General features: G+C 40.8%; 1 protein-coding gene across 2 annotated transcripts in view; it reads left to right on the top strand.

The window, feature by feature from the left end:
- The window catches only part of GRIN2A (glutamate ionotropic receptor NMDA type subunit 2A), a 441,129-nt gene extending 427,510 nt beyond the window's left edge, over window positions 1–13,619 (top strand). Inside the window, exons 13-14 of one of the 2 annotated variants that reach the window (XM_032258087.1) lie at window positions 2,000–3,176; window positions 3,520–13,619. In XM_032258087.1, the coding sequence (XP_032113978.1) occupies window positions 2,000–3,176; window positions 3,520–3,593 (1,251 nt within the window). In that variant the 3' untranslated portion in view covers window positions 3,594–13,619. Of the gene's footprint in view, window positions 1–1,999 lie in introns of both variants that reach the window. The other variant, XM_032258086.1, reaches the window with a different exon arrangement.
- The last annotated feature ends 903 nt before the right edge of the window (window positions 13,620–14,522 follow it).

Genomic DNA, 14,522 nt, shown 5'->3' with positions numbered 1-14,522 from the left:
CGAAGCAGTGAGGGCAGGTGCAGATGTTATTTTGTGGCAGGACAAACAGCCAAGCACACATTATACATAGAAGGAGACCACAGATAAGTTTGCAGGAAGGCAGGAAAGGGCATAATGTCAGTGTCCTGGGCCTCAGGGGGCCTTCATCAACCATGAAGCCTGGGGTAGAGAGGATCAGAGAAAAAGCAGCTCAAACTTGCAGCTCTAGGCTTTTGTATTTACGGTTCCTTGAAGGCTGGAGTGAAGAGACTGTCTACTACAAGAAAAATGTAGCAGTGCAAATGAGTTGAGGCTGTCACAGTTCCGTGAGCATCCCTGCGGGGTGAGCTCATCCCCACCATAGGGGACTGATGGAGCCACCATGATCAGAGTCCACAGTTAATCACACATACTTTCCTGTAGTTTATGCCAAAGTCAGCAGCCATGGCCAATTCTGCCTTACAAACTCCTTCATGGGTTGGCTTCCTGTCTGCCTTGGGAATACCAGGTCAAATCCTGCGGCCTTGATCTGACTGTTTCCTGTAGGTACGGCTGCTGAAATCTGGGGTAGGAGTGGGAAGAAGCAGGGGAGGCCAAAGATCAAAATGTTCCAGATGTTCTTTTGCCTGTTATTGTGGCATGAATCAAGGGCTCTTCCCTTCAAAACAGTTAAACAGCTACTTTTAAGTGAACATAAACAGTTGTTTTCTGGAAGGAAGAAAGAGTAGAAAAGGAAGAGACCTATAGATGGGGGTGCTTGTATTTGGGCTGCCTAGGAGCCCCTAAGTCATTCTATTCCCTGGATGGATTCAAAGGCGGTGTCACTGCGTCATCAGAACTCTTCATCATGACTGGTAACTAAAACCCAGTTCTAACTATGTTGAATAGACTCACATACAAACACACAAGGAATGGTTTGAGTGGATTAAGTAAAAACATTCAAGCGAGTGCTCCAGGGGTTCAAACCATGTCTTTATCTCTTGGGCTCTACTTTTCACTACAGTCGCTTCACTGATAGGCTCACACTCCCACATGATGGTAAGGTTGCAATTCCTTCTATCCAAGCATCTGTATCTATCCCACCAAAAAGAGTTTGATGATTCTCACATGAATTTCATGCCTTCCTTTAGATGAATCAATGTATATGTGGAAAGGAGATTTTCTGATTGGCCACTTAGGACACATTCTTTAATTGTTAGCTTTTGCATAACAGTAGAGGTAATTCCAGAAAAGAGTTAACAATGGATAATCCTTTCTTTCTCTCTTTCTTTCTTTCTTTTTTTTTTTTTTTTAGACAGAGTCTTGCTCTCCCTCCAGGCTGCTGGAGTGCAGTGGCACAATATCGCTCCCTTCGCCTCCGGGGTTTAAGCAATTACCCTGCCTCAGCCTCTTGAGTAGCTGGGACTACAGGCGTGCGCCACCATGCCCAGCTAATTTTTTTTATTTTAGTAAAAATGGGGTTTCACCACGTTGGCCAGGATGATCTCTATCTCCTGACCTCAAGATCTGCCCGCCTTCATCTCCCAAAGTGCTGGGATTACAAGTGTGAGCCACCGCGCTTGGCCATCAATGGATGATCCTTTCATGCTGACTTTGTTTTTCAATAGTTAACTCTCTGGTGCCTAAGCTTCAAAGATGATGCTGGGAAACTTTAATAAAAGCTTGAATTGGTGACCTGGGTACTAGGAGCTTCAGTTGTCTGTCTTTGTATGCCACTTTGGAGACACTGAGGCATTGACAGTTGTATGAGCGTTGGTTGATACTTTTTCTCAAACTCCATGTGTGATTCTTTGCAAAGGTGTCAGCTAATCTTGAGCCAGAGCAATAAGATAAACCCTATGCTTTGCAACTTATCTAAAACTTTTAAGAGATGTTATCAGAATTCAAACTGAATTTCGCTGTTTCTCCAGGGCTCCTGCAAGAAGTACATATCTCACCTTTGCAGGTAAAGTTCAAGTGCAAAGTGGTTTCATGTTCGCTGCTGCTGCTGCTGACGGTGCTTTATGTTACTCCCCCACAGGGCATCTACAGCTGCATTCACGGAGTGCACATTGAAGAAAAGAAGAAGTCTCCAGACTTCAATCTGACAGGATCTCAGAGCAACATGTTAAAACTCCTCCGGTCAGCCAAAAACATTTCCAACATGTCCAACATGAACTCCTCAAGAATAGACTCACCCAAAAGAGCTGCTGACTTTATCCAAAGAGGTTCCCTCATCATGGACATGGTTTCAGATAAGGGAAATTTGATGTACTCGGACAATAGGTCCTTTCAGGGGAAAGAGAGCATTTTTGGGGACAACATGAACGAACTCCAAACATTTGTGGCCAACCGGCAAAAGGATAACCTCAATAACTATGTTTTCCAGGGACAACATCCTCTTACTCTCAATGAGTCCAACCCTAACACAGTGGAGGTGGCCGTGAGCACAGAATCCAAAGTGAACTCTAGACCCCGGCAGCTTTGGAAGAAATCCATGGATTCTATACGCCAGGATTCACTATCCCAGAATCCAGCCTCCCAGAGGGATGAGGGGACAGTGGAGAATAGGACCCACTCCCTAAAGAGCCCTAGGTATCTTCCAGAAGAGATGGCCCATTCTGACATTTCAGAAACGTCGAGTCGGGCCACGTGCCACAGGGAACCTGACAACAATAAGAACCACAAAACCAAGGACAACTTTAAGAGGCCAGCGGGTTCCAAATACCCCAAGGACTGTAGCGAGGTCGAGCGCACCTACCTGAAAACCAAATCAAGCTCCCCCAGAGACAAGATCTACACTATTGATGGTGAGAAGGAGCCTGGTTTCCACTTAGATCCACCCAAGTATGTTGAAAACGTGACCCTGCCCGAGAACGTGGACTTCCCAGACCCCTACCAGGATCACAGTGAAAACTTCCGCAAGGGAGACTCCACGCTGCCAACAAACCGGAACCCCTTGCATAACGAAGAGGGGCCTCCCAACAATGAGCAGTATAAACTCTACTCCAAGCACTTCACCTTGAAAGACAAGGGTTCCCCACACAGTGAGACCAGCGAGCGATACCGGCAGAACTCCACGCACTGTAGAAGCTGCCTTTCCAACCTGCCCACCTATTCAGGCCACTTCACCATGAGGTCCCCCTTCAAGTGCGATGCCTGCCTGCGGATGGGGAACCTCTATGACATCGATGAAGACCAGATGCTTCAGGAGACAGGTAACCCAGCCACCCGGGAGCAGGTCTACCAGCAGGACTGGGCACAGAACAATGCCCTTCAATTACAAAAGAACAAGCTAAGGATTAGCCGTCAGCATTCCTACGATAACATTGTCGACAAACCTAGGGAGATAGACCTTAGCAGGCCCTCCCGGAGCATAAGCCTCAAGGACAGGGAACGGCTTCTGGAGGGAAATTTTTACGGCAGCCTGTTTAGTGTCCCCTCAAGCAAACTCTCGGGGAAAAAAAGCTCCCTTTTTCCCCAAGGTCTGGAGGACAGCAAGAGGAGCAAGTCTCTCTTGCCAGACCACACCTCCGATAACCCTTTCCTCCACTCCCACAGGGATGACCAACGCTTGGTTATTGGGAGATGCCCCTCGGACCCTTACAAACACTCGTTGCCATCCCAGGCGGTGAATGACAGCTATCTTCGGTCGTCCTTGAGGTCAACGGCATCGTACTGCTCCAGGGACAGTCGGGGCCACAATGATGTGTATATTTCGGAGCATGTTATGCCTTATGCTGCAAATAAGAATAATATGTACTCTACCCCCAGAGTTTTAAATTCCTGCAGCAATAGACGCGTGTACAAGAAAATGCCTAGTATCGAATCTGATGTTTAAAAATCTTCCATTAATGTTTTATCTATAGGGAAACATACGTAATGACCAACGTTCTGGAGGGTAAATGTTGGATGTCCAATAGTGCCCTGCTAAGAGGAAGAAGATGTAGGGAGGTATTTTTTTTGTTGTTGGCTCTTTTGCACATGGCTTCATGCCATAATCTTCCACTCAAGGAATCTTGTGAGGTGTGTGCTGAGCATGGCAGACACCAGGTAGGTGAGTCCTTAACCAAAAATAACTAAACACATAAGGGCAAGTCTCTGGGAAATGCCTACTAGGTATGTTGGCAATAATGATGCATTGGATGCCAATGGTGATGTTATCATTTCCTATATTCCAAATTCCATTAAGGTCAGTCCACCATGTAATTTTCTCATCAGAATGCCTAATGGTTTCTCTAATACAGAATAAGCAATATGGTATGCATGTAAACCTGACACAGACAAAATAAAAACAGTTAAGAATGCATCTGCACTGTAGTGAGATTGACATGTGCAAGAGATTAGGAAGTTTGGCTCGTAACAGTTTCAGCTTTCTTGTTATGCCTTCCATCACAGCCCAGGCTCACCCCAGGAACTCCAGGCTCCCCCAAAGAATAGCAAATCAGTGTGCTCATGGTGACTATGCTACCTTCATTATAGTTCATTTCCAAGACACATCTGGAGCCAAAGGCCCGAGGGACCCTCAGGCGGAGAGAGAGCTACAGGAATCTCTTTGGATGTTGATGTGTGTTTCTCTCACCCTCGGCTTCGATGGTCTTGTTCAGAGCTGCATAAACTAACACATTTATGTCTCCGAGCTCTAAGTGTGGATCTTCTGTCTGTGACACAGTGGCCATTGTAGTTTATCCTGAAGACGCCTATGTACGTAAGTTTGCATTTCCTCCCTTCTGGTGATGACTCAGGGTTGTATAGTATCTGTTACCCCTTCCCTTCCAGAGTGACCATAACTCGTTCAGTTTCCAAACAGCCATGTTGGTGTCCAATTAGCTGTGTATCGCTCTTCCCAGAGTTGTTAATGTGGTGACATGCACCAACAGCCGTGTGTCTACTGTGATCTGTAAGAAGTGCAATGCCATCTGTCTGCCGAAGGCTAGCATGATTTTAGGTTAATCTTCCTTCACATCAAGAAATTCTGTTCCACTCACTTCCACCCCAACCTCCTCACATCAAAAGCCTTCAACACATGAGACACTCTTGCATCTACCCTGAGTATCCTCCAAACTGTGGATAGACTTTAGTTAGACAGGTGATTTCTCCCTTCTGAATTATTCTCTCTATTGGTGACAAACTGCTTCATAACACCAACAGAGATATAGGGAAAATTCCTCAAAGCATTTGTCATTTCTGAGTCACCTGTATTATCCATTCTTATTCTTACTCACACCTGTGTGTATATGAAATGAAATGATACCCATTTTTTAAAAAGTTAGAGACAGAGAGGGGAATACTTATGCATGGGGAGCCTGTTAGCACAGTGCCTGCTACGAAAAAAAAAAAGTGCCCCCCACAAGATAGTTGCTATGTTATGACACTTTATCAGATCAGGATTTTCTAGTTTAAACATTAAATATCATAAAACCAGCAAATAATACTAACTAAACCTTTTATATAGCTCTACTCTGTTAATTAGTATATTTCATGTACATGAATATTTTTGAAGTATTTGGGATAACTAGCCATCTGTGTTTGCAGAAGACCTCAGTCTGTTTAGGATCATGCTAGGGAAACCTAAGCTAATATAGACTCATCGGGCCATTTCCTGGTTTCCTCCTGCATTCTGTTTTACGTTCTTGAAGAAAGGGATAAAGTGACGGGTTGAAAAATGATCCCATTTCTTCTCCTCATGGTGTGTGTTCTGTTTTGTATTATTTTCTTGCACGTGGGAAAGTGCCAGGGATGACTCTCTTAAAGCTCCAGGATATGTGGAATAGCTTCATCTTTGGGAAAGTACACCTGGCCTACAATGTTCCTATAATGATGAAAACTGGTTGCAGTCAATTTCAGTGTCAGTGGTAGAGAGACAGTGGGAATCAGTGGGCCAGAGGGTCTGTTCCTATAATGATGAAAACTGGTTGCAATAAATTTCAGGGTCAGTGGTAGAGAGACAGTGGGAATCAGTGGGCCAGAGGGTCTTCCTTTCATTTTTGAAAGGGAGAAGGGGCTGATTAGGTACTGGGGACACATGTGCTTGAAAATGATACTTTATTCCCGGATGCTGTACCTCTATTGCCCCAAGATCCAACAATAGAGAAGTCTGGATTGAAGGGCCTAGAATAGTCACCCCAACTTCTGATCCTAAATCTAAATTTCCGTGACTGTGTAGTCTTTCAGCCCTTTCTACCTTCTGCTCTTCTACTACGTTCCAGACCTGCATCCACCCCAGCAAGGATCACCTCCATTTCCTCACAATTCTGAGCTGTTTTGACATGAATGAATTAAAAAGTTTCCCCAGAATACAGATCAGTGATTTGTCATCAAGACAAAGAGGCTTTCTGTCTTCCTCTGACATCCTCTAAACCCAGAGGGCTGCCAAATGCCACAGAGGCCTTCAAGGAGAGTGAGAGTTATACTTGGACTGACTTCATCGGTCAAAAAGCCTTCCCCTAACAGCAGCATTATTTCAGCTATTCACCCCATACATCTCTGGATAAAGAAACTGAAAACATGGCATTTGGAAGAGCCAACAGTAATGTGAAAAAAAAAAAAAAACTATACTTTTTTTTTTATTACCCAAAGTGTTTTTTTTTAAATAAATAATCAGAAATTTTATGCTACATAAAGTTTTTGGTTTCCCTTCTCTACTAATTGACTCACTCTTCAATATGATGATCCCAAACCAAAGGAAAAAAAAAATCAAACACTGATCAGATGGTTAATTTCTAAGGGAAAGATGTAGAGTTATTCAAAAGTCATCTAAGTTAGCTCAGTTTTTGCAAAAATAATATCAGGAATGTAATGTCCAGTGGTAAATGGAACCCACAGTATGAGAAGTAACAAGAATTAAATAGGAAGCCTGGGACTATAGATCCATCACAAAAGATTCCTGCAACATATCCCAGCTCTGAAATCTTAGATTTGTTGATGGCAAGGAGCCCAAATCTCTGCACACAAATGCCTGAGTTCAGCTGGCTTAAGTCAGAGCTGGCATCCATAATGATATTTTGTTAACTCTGGTTTTCCCCACTTGAAAAGGACCCAGCTGGTCCTCAGATAGGTATACTTGAATGCAGATGGTTGGGTCTCTGTCCATGGATAATAGCACGCACATGCAACCAATTTGAAATACTCTGTGTAAGAGAATCTTCTAGAGCACAAACTCTACTTGAGAAACCTTTGTGTTTCTGGAAAGTGAGTTTCATCATCTTTACATCTGCAGGTTCTTAGGCCACTTATGGTTTCAATGCTCTGAGCTGGCAAGTCCCTAGAGGTCTATCTTTCTGCCAGGGAGACATGCAGGATTATAATCTCACCGCTCATTACTCTTATGTCCTCTGCAAATCTCTCTGCATTATTTTAGCCAGCACCATGACTGGGCATCCATGGATTACTCTTGGCTTTCTCTTCCCTGCTTCATAGGGTTCCTGAGAGTCTTAGTATTTAGCTTTTCTGGAGAAAGCATTAAAATTCACCCATTGCAGCAAAATCTGTCAAATCATTTCATGCTTATTTTCTGGGGAGAAAAAAAGAAAATTACACCTTGTTTACAAATGAAATAGTTTCACTTAAATGGGACTCTAGCCAAGGCAGTTAATTAGTCAAGAGATCCACGGCTGTCATATAGTCACACATTGTTTATTCTATTTGATATGTCGACCACTGATGTGTATTTAATATTCTGCATCCTTCTCAGGAAATGACAAATGCCCTGAATTATTTGCAAATAGAATTGCTAATGAAAAAGAAAAAAAAAAACTGTTGATGTTAATTAAATGGTGATTAAAAATTTATCTCCTTTAAATCTAAAAAGTGCAGCTTTAATAATCAGTTGTCATATAAATAAGTACCTTGTACTGAAATCCCTTGTGGTTTAAGACCTAAATAAACACTAATTTGAGACATCTAAATACCTTACAGAGGAGCTGGATATATTCATTAACATTATGCACATTCCTGTACTGTTTTTTGTGCATATCTGTTGTGCATGAATCCTTGAAAAGGGGACATGAGTTGTTTCTGTAATGGAGCCTGTTTGTATTAACCATGGCTATCATAGACGTAATTGGACTCAATGAAAAAAAAATTGAGTAGGTGGAAGCTAAATGTGTTAGTTGATATTTAATATGAGTGAAGGGTTCTATGTAAAGGCAATTTTCCTTCCAAAAGTACTGTTTATTTTCACTGGAGACAAAATTAGACCTTTCCAGATACCCCATCTCCTTTTGGTGAGCAGGGTTGAAAGTGATGTGGGGTCTATACTTGAAAAGTTCTCCCAATATGCAGTTACTGTTTCCCATTCAATCCCTATACATTGTACTGTGTTCATATCTAATTGTATCAGATGAGGTCAGCTTGCCACTTGATATAGATCAGAGATGATCAAATGCACTTATCCTGTGAATACAACTGCTTGTGTACACATGTATATAATATACATGCTTGATTTCTACAATTCACACATAAGTGTATTATCCAAATAAAATTGTACATATTGTAAAGTTTATGTTAAAAATTAAATGGTGATGATGGTATTAACACATGGAAAACCCATTCTGGCTATTTTTATGGGAGGATATTTCTGTAGAGAGGGCACTATATTTTTTTAATCTCAGTTGTAGGGAGGATGACGGAGCTTAAGTAGAATTTGGGTGTTGGCGTTCTTGGCCCCTTCTTTAAAAAACAAAACTCTGGGATGAGGGGAACAGAATATATTCTGCTCACATTGGCTCCTAAAGACAATGCTGATATGGACTTGTGTGTGATTTCTTTAAACCCTTCAAAGGATATAGATTTCCTATTTAAATTCCTTATCTTATTTCCTCACCTGCATTCTTTTCTGTGCCCAGCAGTACTTTCAGTATAGTATAAGCTAGAAGTGCCTGCCCAGAAGGGTCTTAGAAAACGTTTGTAGAACCACACCAAAAGTTAAGAGAAGGGAAGGAGAGAGGAGAAAATGAAGTTTACAAATGGGCAGTCGCCTATTTAAAATAATCAAATTAGAGAGTATCAGAGCAAGGATTAGATCCAAGACATGGTTCAATTTATGGCTCAGTTCTCTGACCAGGCTGATTTATTTCTAGATTTCTTTTAAGGGACACTCCTGAATACCTCTGGAATAAGAGGCAGAGATCCCCATAAAGCTGACCTGGCTTTGTATTTGTTTTATTTTTATTTATTTATTTATTTATTTATTTATTTTTGCTTCTTGCCCTAGACAGACCTACCCATGCTTCCTTGAATTTGGTTTTCCTTTAAACTCCCTCACAATCCCTGTCTTAAAGTTCCTAGAAGATAGTAAACTTTTTTCAGAGACCATCTCCTTAAGAAGAATCAACAAGGGATATTATTTAAAACCTCAAACTGAAGATAAAGGCTGGCAGTGACCACTGAAATAATTTAGTTTTATGTGCCATGCATTGAGGATAAACCAGCACATTGAGCAGCTAATAGAATTTCACTGAATGTCCACTTTACTTTGAAAGCCAGTTTGGGATTGTGAGGAGGGGATGAAAAATTAATGGAAAATACAGTCTCTTCCCATAAGTAGCTTATGGTTTAGAAGTTCAGTTCTCTAATACAAAAGATAACCGAGGACCCGTGAAATGCAAACAGAGACTAAACAGCAAAAATTAGAAATGACAACTAAAGTTGTTGCCATGAAAAAAAAATTAATCTGATTCTACGAGCAAATTTTCTTTTTTAAGAAAAAGTCCTTCCCCAAATTTTTAAGTAACTCTGGAGAATAGAGTTAGTGCTCCTGGAAATGCACTTGATTTATTTTAATCTTCAGAGAAAGTGCTTAGGAAACCCAGGAGCCGCTAACCAGGTGAACACCTTCACACGCCTACATTTTTGCACAGGCAGGCTTGGGTCTGGTTCCAAACCAGTTCTCCAATCCTTGCCAAATCATGCCTTCTCCCAGCCTTGCATTATGACACGTGCCTCAAGAAAAGGTTGAAAAAATTCCCCAAAGGATTAGAAAATAGACCATGATGTAAAAAGATGAAGCATTTCCCGAAAGCTTTTTTTGTTTGGTTTCGTTTTTGATGTTTGAAGAACCCTTTTGATAGATCAGGGTATGCATGTATCAGGGGAGGGTGGAGGGAGAGTTCTTTGTCAAGTTCCAAGTGCCTACTGTTGTGGCTGACAAAAGAGAAAGCATCAGGTTCCCTAGAGAGAAAATGGGGCAAAGAGATGACAAAAAGAACATAAGTGTATTTCAGGAAGTATGGCGAGGTGGAGAGGGAGCTTTTGTCACTCTGTCCATCCCATTCTGTGCGTTCTTGGAATGTTATATTTTCTGCTTATCGCAAGTACTTGCCGTGGACCTGCACCTGAATTTGAAAATATCAAAATATATCTAAATTGAGTGTAGGCTATATTCTAGGCATATCCTAGAATGTGATCCTCAAAATAACCTTAAGATATAAATATGATTGCTCCCATTTTACAGATAAGGAAACTGAGGCTCAGGTTTTTCTCAGCCTCATCAGCAACATAATTAGCTAGTAAATCCCTAACGTTAGACATAGTATTGAAGTGCCTGGTCTCCTCCAGGGAGGTCAGAATAGAAGTCAGAAAGAGAGGTCTGCTCTTTTGAGGTTCCTAGGCTTATACCCTTGAGTATAAGGGACGTTTGTTAGGGTATTACCCCTCATTGCCTGATTTGGGTGTATTGAGAACTTCTGGGGATCTCACCTCTGTTCATAGTCCCTTCTGAGACTTGAACACTGATTATGTCTCCCTTTCATATGCTTGCACTCAGCATTTTTTTTAAACTCCTGGGGAGTCATTTTCTCTACTTAGCATGTGCCTAATCTTAAATATCTCTTTCCTAATGTCTCATCTTTTTATCAGTCAACATCAGGGCTAATTCCATTAAACACATGTACATAGTACATGCTCTCATATGTGTGTGCATACACACACACACACACACACACACACATAGACACACACACAGAACCATGTGGCCCTCCATTAAAGTTCTCCTAAATATTGTGATCCATGTTCAAAGAGGTGATATTATTTGCAAGTTGACTGTTCCTCCTATTTCACCTCTATGTTTGGTTATCTTTGCCAAGCAGACAGAATGAGTTTTGGAGGTGGGACAGGGAATAGGAAATAGTTTCTGCATGAATGATGGAGAGCTTTGGTAGTCAGAATGATTGAGGGCCAGCTATTAAAATGTTGTTGTTGTTTTCCTTCTTGGTCTGTTCTATTTTTTTCTTTTCCAAATTGTCTTGGAAATAATTTCCTGCTCACTAGTATTGAGATAGTGATGGTTATTCTGTTCCACTGGAGAGTGTTGAATTGGAATGTTTCCACTGGGCTTTACAGGTGCCCAGAGTGGCCTAGTGTTTGACGCACCCTGCAGGCATGCCGCTGAGAATACATTCCTGCATTCCCCTCTCTCCATGTTTTAAGCCACACTCCTTTATATCTACTGAGAGGTGAGGGGTGCATTAGGCCCATTTTTATGGACGAGAACCCTGAGGGGCGATTTAAAGGAATGTCTTTGTGAGAGTCTCCGTGAATTCTCTGGAGGGTTAGCTAACTTAAAGCAAGTGAAGTCCTAGTCTCTGAGAAAAAATTTCTCAGCTGTTTTCATCTTTCAAGCTGGCAGTAAAAAGTCTTTTAAGATAGATTGTTATTATTTGTTTTTTGGAGATCCCGTTGTTGGGTCTACAAGTGCATGACAATATTCTTCTTGCAATATTGAGCTATGCGAAAATGGAGCACTCTAAAGAACAATTTGACCAATAGCGTTTCTTCTCTGGGGTTGTATTTCAAACCTTGCAACTCTCTCCAGGGAACCAGAACTAAATTGCTTAAAATGAAGTCATCCCTCAGATTAACTTCCTCAGATAAGGTGTCAGCAGTCTACACAAAGAAGACAAAACTGAGATTATCATTCATAATTCTCTCTTATGTATTGTGTCAGTGAAACAGTGAGTTTGCATTATTGCAATCCTAGAACATTCTTCATTAGCCCTGGGTCATGACCTCTTCCAGTTAATTCTCTTTCACACCTTTAGGAAAGATTTAAGATGAACCTTCAATAGGATATTAATGTTACTCGTAGCCAATACCACAGCTGCCTTTCAAATTAATAAGGTTAATTGTTCTCCAGCAAACATGAGTTTGTCTTTGGCGTTTTAAAAACTTCCCATTGATCTGACATTTTGCTGTTTTAAGTTTTAAAGGGCTCACATCAAAGACTACTGATAACTGAGCAAAGAGTGAAGGTCCAGAAATATGAAAACATTGTCGTATTTTTCCATGAAAAAAACCATAGCTTTTTAAATTCAATTGAAGTTTCTACATTAGCCATCTAAGACTTACTGAGTTACTTCCATTCTCAGTCAAGGTAATTCGAGTGAATGAACAGTACTGACTTTTTAAATCTTTTTTAATTTTTTAAACTCTAGTTTATTAAGTTTGTAGACCCAGCTCTGGGGCCATGACCACTTATAGAATGTTTCAATTTAAAAACAAAAGATTCAGGCTTCTAATTTGAGCCAAATCCAGGTGATCTTGTTTGAAAATTTTGATGAATTTAAAAAGATGAAAGTGTAACTTGTAACATTCATATTACCCAAATTTTTCACTGGGAAGGGATGCTAATTGTCTACTTAAGATATAAATTCAAGAATCACATTTTCATAGAAAATGCAGAAAACTGCTTGACACAGCAATGACATAGCTAGATGTGGCTCAGATACAGTCCAAACCTGAGGGTCCCCTAAGATTTCCTTACCAGTTCTTTTTAACTATGAATCTTAATCTTGTTCATTCCCCTGCCAAAACAAATTTATAATCTTAAACTTGCTGAATTAATTGGCATAATTCACCGTAGTTTATATCACCCCAGAATGTTTATGTGTATGTGTTTATGTATAGTATACATATTTTCAAGCTGAATGTTCAGAAAAAATAAGGTGAGTTTATTGGTGGCTTGAATAAGAATTAGATCATAAAAATTATAAATAATGGCCTTCTCAGAAAAAGAGAGTAAATGATTCATTTTTCACTCACGTATTAATAAAATGACTTGTTGCATAATACGCAAGCTGGTCATTGCCTGCAAGAAAGTTAACTGAATTAAGCAGCTATCCAGGTTTATGTCTGAGTCCATTTTTAACCCAATATGGCTAGGATTGAACTCCATATGCAGAGGGTTTCTATTCACAGCTACGTTCAAACAGAATCTAAAACCCACATCAGAAGTGACTTGATCTCTTGTATGGTGGAGCTCAAAGCAAGCTGTGTGCTCTACACTATGGTCTTCATTTGGGAATTAATGTTCACTGATCAGCTGCAGCAGTTTATATCTGTCATGTTTTAATCCACTGCATGAGGAAGTGCTAATAACTGTATTAAATATTTCCAAGCATAGCTACAAAATTACATGTTTGCTTAACACCTTTCTATGATAGAGGAAGTATATACTATGGTTGTCTTCTTGTAGTATGTCTTTTAATTTTGTTCAATGTGTTATCAACTGTTTTAAGGAATGGGGATTGAAATGTGTGTGCAAACTGATATGTACATAACTCCTGAGGCAACAGAAGTGCCCGGTCATATGGTGTAAAAATGTAAATACAGGAAAATTTCATTTTTCTAATAAAGATAATTTCTGCCAATTGATATGAAAATGAGAACTTGAGTTGTGGTCTTTGTTGTTGTCATTGTTGCTGCTGTTGTAAGCATCACTGTGTTAGTCTGTTTTGCATTGCTACAAAAGCATACCTGAGGCTGAATAATTTATAAAGAAAAGAGGTTTCTTTATCTCATTATTCTGCAGGCTGTACAAGCATGGTACCCGCATCTGCTTGGTTCCTGGTGAGGCCTCAGGAAGCTTTTAGTCGTGGCGGAAGGGAAGAGGAGCCTGTGTGTCACAGGATGAGAGAGAGCAAGAGAGAAATGTCAGGCTTCTTTAAACAACCAGCTCTCTCCTGAACTAATAGAGAACTCACTTATTACCAAGCCATTCACGAGGGATCTGCCCCTTTGACCCAAACACATCCCACTAGGCCCCACCTCCAACTTCTGGTGATCACATTTCAGCATGAGATTTGGAGGGGACAAATACCCAACCATATCAATTGCTAATGTTTCAGGCAGGCTTAATGTTTGTACAAAGGGGAAATGACTTCTCCCCTTTGTGCAAGGGGAGAGGGTAGAGGGAGGCATGGAATTCAAGACAATTCTTGGCTTGGCTTTGGGATTTCAGCCAAGAGCTTAGCCATTGTCCCATACCTAGATTGTGTCTTCCTGTGCACTTCCTGTACTTGCAGCCTTGACCCTGATAATGTTGACCTTTACCAAGAACACCCTTATTGCAATAGGAACAGAGGGGTTCTTGCAATAGGAACAGAGGAACAATTGCAATAGGAAGAATTCTCTGACAATAAATCTGCAAGCATCTCAGAGTTAGGCAAAAAGGTTTTTCTTTTAGAAAGAAGTAAATAAAGCTAGAAAGAACAAAGTATAGGAAAGTGAGATAAACAGGGGTGGCAAGAATAGGAGTCTTACCTATGTCACATAGGTAAGGCACTCCC

The sequence above is a fragment of the Sapajus apella genome, unplaced genomic scaffold, assembly GCF_009761245.1.
Source record: "Sapajus apella isolate SASKATOON/1434 unplaced genomic scaffold, GSC_monkey_1.0 scaffold99, whole genome shotgun sequence".
NCBI lineage: Eukaryota > Metazoa > Chordata > Mammalia > Primates > Cebidae > Sapajus > Sapajus apella.
The sequence above is the reverse complement of the archived record's forward strand: the minus strand, read 5'-3'. Positions and strand labels throughout refer to the sequence as shown.